The sequence below is a fragment of the Nuphar pumila genome, chromosome 11 (genome assembly GCF_984573655.1).
Source record: "Nuphar pumila chromosome 11, dmNupPumi1.hap1.1, whole genome shotgun sequence".
In the NCBI taxonomy this organism is placed as follows: Eukaryota; Viridiplantae; Streptophyta; class Magnoliopsida; order Nymphaeales; family Nymphaeaceae; genus Nuphar; species Nuphar pumila.
Genome location: NC_143259.1, coordinates 15246193 through 15251232, shown reverse-complemented (window position 1 = coordinate 15251232; position 5040 = coordinate 15246193). Strand labels below are relative to the sequence as shown.

Sequence of the window (5040 nt, the reverse complement as noted above, 5' to 3'; positions counted from 1 at the left end):
TTATTATTTTTTCTATAGAAGTTATTATTGAAGATCCGTACAACATTGTCTTCAATCCATTTCTTTTCCCCAAGCAAAATATGAAGAAAAAAAAAGAGTTAAAGCAGTATGAGTTTCAAAGGTGCTTAAGAACTACAATTTATAGTGCTTGAATTTGGGCTCTTCATTCTTGGTCATATCTTGAAGTATTTATATGGTTTGTGGAATGATTACTGGAAATACACTATAGAAATGACAAAGGAAAACCATGCTCTAAGAAGGTGGAATTGATCAATATACAAACGGTGAAGGGGTGCTAGTTTTAGTGGAAACTGATCCCGCAAAGACTCCTCCTAATACACGGATATGGGTTGGATTCAGACCCAGAATTACAACCGCACCAAAACCCTGCAATCTTTTTTCTTTTCTCTTTTGACCATATCATACAAGAGTGAAGCAGGAGCGGGTCTGTGGGTCCCACAGGGCCGGCAACAGGTACTTCCTCCCGTTCAGCCCGACCGCGTTGTAGCTCCCGCCGGAAGCGGGGTCCACCAGCAGGTTCCCTGCGTAGCCCGGGTAGGCGCCCTTCCCGTACACGCCCGGGCAGGCCGAGGCGGCCTCCAGCGGGGCGCCAGCGTTGCCCTGGTAGTAGCCGTTGCCGAGCGGGTTCGTGACGGTGGCGGCAAGCATCGACGCGACGTTGATCACCATGCCGTCCATGCCAACGTCACCGTTGGGCGCGACGAGCGGCGGCACCTGCGGGCCGTAGATGGGCTGGTGGAAGGGCCAGGCGCAGGTGCCGGGGCACTGGGAGGCGGAGTTGCCGACCCAGACGTAGGCGGCGGTGGAGGGGGGCCGGGCGCCATGGGTCCCGCAGCCGCCCATGCAGAAGCCCTCGACGGCGACGTCAGCGGAGGTGAGGACGAGGGTGAGGGACCTCTCCCCGTGGGCCCCAGGAGCAGCGTGGCTGGAGGCGAGCTGTGAGATGTGGCCCCGGGTGAGGGTCTTGCCCAGGGAGCAGCCCGAGTCAAGGGTCTGCCTCACCAGTACCGGAACGACCGCGCCGGATGAGGAGGAGGGTGGGCTCGACTTGGTGAGCGCGGCCGAGTACTTCTCGACCGTCATCCACCAGGTGGAGACGGTGGGATACTGGCCCTTCGGGAGGGCGGTCGGTGGGTGCAGGGAGTTGAGGAAGTCGATGACGATGGCCCTCTGTGAAGGAGAGAAGGCACCGTACCACACGATGCTCAGGGGGAGGTTGCCCGTGAGTAGGGGACCATTGTGGTATTGGAGCACGAGGGGTGGTGGGGTGTAGAGGGAAGCGAGCTTTCTCGAGACACCCATCGACCGGGAGAGCTCCGCCATGCAAAGGAGGAGCACCACCATGACAAACAAATCTCTGGAGAGAGAAGACATTGCTAGAGAGAGAGATTTGCTTCCTTGTTGATGGAAGGAGAGGGATGGGTTTAAATAGTGAGAAAAGAAGTAGGAGAGAGAGGAGACTGTCATGTGGGGAAATGCGCCTGACGTTTCCTGGAATAACAAAGGTGCCACAGTGGTGTGAAAATGATGGACGTGACCGTTTTTCCCACAGTAAGGGTGCAGACAGAGGGGACGTGATCTTGCTTCTTTCACCATGATTTTCCCAAACTAGTTAATCGCAGCCTACGTCACTGACGTGACCCCTTCTTCCCACTTCATGATTTTCCCAAAACTTTGTTTCAAACACCAACGAGGGCAGTTAGTGCAAGTCACCTGCAAGTTCAAAACCCAATGGCAGCTTTCTTCATCAAAAAAAAAAAAAAAAAACTTAGTTTCAAACACACAAGTTGACAACCTATCCAGCACATTTCTTGACTGGGCTTAGATTTATATAATAAGGGTTGCTTGAGAGTATACTTTGTATGCATGACCCGTTTGGATGTATAAGCTACCTTTACAGACCTACTTACTGTGTGTGTGTGTTTTTAGAAAGCCCTGCTTACTTTACTTTCATATAGTCTCTTTGGAGACCTTCTTTTCAAGTCTTTAATGGTCATATACATGAAGATACTATCGAATCCATTAGAATCGATTAATCTTAATTAGCCAGACAAATTGCTCACAAGAGCTTTTCTCATCTGATAAGACCGACTTGTAAATATCACACCAAATTGACAAGTGTCGCCAGTTCGAAACTCCAAAAGAGTGTCGCTTGCAGCAAAGTCGAAGCTAGTGTGTTCTCAAATGAGCAGAGAGGATTCCCAGAGTTTTAGTAACAGGAGGTCTGTCAACGTGCAGTTAGCAATGGGGGCAATTTTTTCCCTTGGCATACTTTAAAACTATGCCAAACGACACCAATAATAGATATTCCTGCAAGAGATTATTGCCAATTCGGAAACAAGAGGAATCAACATGTCCCGACGATCAAATGTTAGCTCCCTACAATCCAAAATACAAAAACGCCAGACCAGATTCATTGAGCCAACCAGAGGTACATTTTTGTTCACTTTTGTTCTTAGCCGACGTGCTCAACCAGTGTGAAGCCCACATGGGCTCAAGCACGTGGCGAGGATGGTGACATCGACAGTAGGTAAGATAAATGTGGGTGCATGCACGACCACAGGCATAGACCGGCACTCATCATGAGCCTTACCCACTCACGCCAATAATGTGGGCTTCATTTGGCCATGGCCATACTCAAGATAAGCACAAAAAATAAGCCACATTGTTCATTCAAAATTACAAGGGGTATGCTTAATTACTTTTTTGTGGGGCATTCAATGCAAATCCATAAAGCCCTTGTCAACTGGCCGGGTACTCGACCTATGATCAGGCTATACTTGAACCCACCTAAATAACAAATTATCGGGTTTGGGTTTTGGGTTATGACAGGTCACTAAAATAGAATTTCAAACCAATGTCCCCATGATTTTAATTTATTTTTATTAAAAATACATAAATTACTAATGGGTTGAATACTAAAAAAAAGCCAAGTAGAGTCAGCTACCCAGCAAAAATCATGACCCAAAGATAGGGATGGCAGTGGACCGGGGGATAAAAAGGCCCCGTCTCGCCCCGTTTGAATCGGGGATGAAGGGCGCGAAAGACAGATGAAGGCAGGAATGAAGGTTAAAATCTATCCCCGTGCCGGGATGAAAGCGGGGATGAACTTACGCTTTCCTCAACCCCGCCCTGTCCCCATCCCCAATCCTTCAAGGGATGACTATAGACCGAGGGGAAACGGGGCCCCACCCTGCCTCGCCCCTTTTTGGACCGGGGATGGAGGATTTGAAATGGAGATGGAAGCGGGGGTGGAGGTGGAGGTTAAAATCCATCCCCGGGCGAGGATGCAGGTTCAGATTTTGAGACGGGTGGGGGTGGAGACCTTGTCCCCGCCTCCGCCCCGGTCCACTGCCATCCCTACCCAAAGAGCATATTGCTCGAGTGGGGTTTTGGGTCAACCTGAATATTATTCGGGTAGACACTTTCATTGCCAATACAAAAAAATCTAGGTTGAGGTTGGGGTCGAGTACCCGATACAGACCCGACCCGTTAACAGCCCTACGTAAGGGTACCATTGTCATCTAATGCAGCTAAATATTTCAAATTTGTCGTTCAACGAGACGTTTCTTGGGTATTAAATTTTTGGGTCATGGTCATTGGTTATGACATTGACGTGAAGCGTCATGTTGGTTGGATCGGCCTATCTCTTGAGGGTGTCCAAGTCGGCCGAGAGACAGACAAATGAGGCCATCTGGACGCCATGCCCTATGTAGCTAAGCCCATGGGGGAGGAGTAGGGTGGGTCCCATTGAGCCACTGCTGACGTGGACCTAGGGCAAATTTGAAATTTGAATCGTTTTAGTGGGGTTTCCTTTCTTGGAAGGTCACTAGCAAGAAGATAGAGAATGCAATGGAGAGTGCCAAGCTGCAAAACCCTAATCGAGGAGATTCAAAGGGTGGGTCCCACCAGTCAAATGATTTTGGTCATTGCCTGATGATATTGTGAACCGAGTTAGGAACCGTTGATCATCGAGATCAACAGCTCAATGATCACTGGTGACATAGGGAAGCTAGGTCCTAACTGCACAATCAAGACATGGTGGTTGGCAATCAACTGTGAAGCCATTAGTGGTTAAATGACCAATTGATGATGGTTGGGCTTTCCCATCATGGCCTATAATAATTGCATAGTTTGTGGGGGGGAGTTGTGTATGAATTGTCCTTCGTTTGCAGCTTTTATGAATGGAATCCCTAAACATTAATCTATCTTTTTTCAAACAGAGGTTTAGTTATTGTTAGGTTTAAACTAATGTTTTGTTTAGCCGATACAATAATATATATTTACTCCCATACTTTTCAATATACAAGCCTTTTTTTAAATTCTTTTTAACGATAGAAACCCGCCAAGATCGATCCCAAATTGAACCCACCCAACCCAGTAGTTTTATTATTTTTTAATGCTTTATAAAACATTTTTCATTTTTAACATTAGAATAAATTGTCGAAAAAACGAATTCACGGCACCCATCCTTGTGTCCACGTGTCTTTGGACAAGCCCCAAAGATCAAAATTAATGGCAAACGATTATAACATGTCCACTTATAAGGGTGCCAATGCACTTTATGTGGTGAGAATAATAGCAATATATTTTAGGGCTTTCCAAAGTCCCATCGGCTAAGACCAACATTCACAAGATATTAATGGCGTACAAACACTATAACCCAAGCCCACCCCCATTCAGATCGGACAGCACTTAATGATCCTGATGATGGGCGTCCATAATTAATGGCCAAACCATACACTAACTTTGGACCACTCTGGCTAAAATTATTACTTATCTCTTTATTTTGGTTATATATATATATATATATATATATATATATATATATCACTCTTGTCCAGGTCAATCGAACCATCCCATCTTCTAAATAGAAATCATAGGTTCAAGCCTTATCTACTCAACCTAATCGCATACGTGTATTGGGTATGGTTGGTTGTTTCGTCCATGTCAAGCACATTTGAAGCAGATTTAAGAGAAAGATTTGAAAGCACAGACTCGTTACCGTATTTATACATT

The 5040-nt window shown here is 46.6% G+C and overlaps 1 protein-coding gene across 1 annotated transcript; it reads right to left on the bottom strand.

The window, feature by feature from the left end:
• Positions 1-232: 232 nt before the first annotated feature.
• On the bottom strand, positions 233-1415 carry LOC149822082 (protein EXORDIUM-like 2). The gene has a single exon (XM_089981016.1). It carries the CDS (start codon positions 1393-1395, stop codon positions 421-423), a length of 975 nt encoding a protein of 324 aa, XP_089837142.1. The 5' UTR covers positions 1396-1415; the 3' UTR covers positions 233-420.
• Positions 1416-5040: the final 3625 nt, after the last annotated feature.

What these genes read in the sequence shown, in the direction of transcription:
- LOC149822082 (XM_089981016.1), bottom strand. Translation starts at nt 1,395, where the DNA reads ATGTCTTCTCTCTCCAGAGATTTGTTTGTCATGGTGGTGCTCCTCCTT.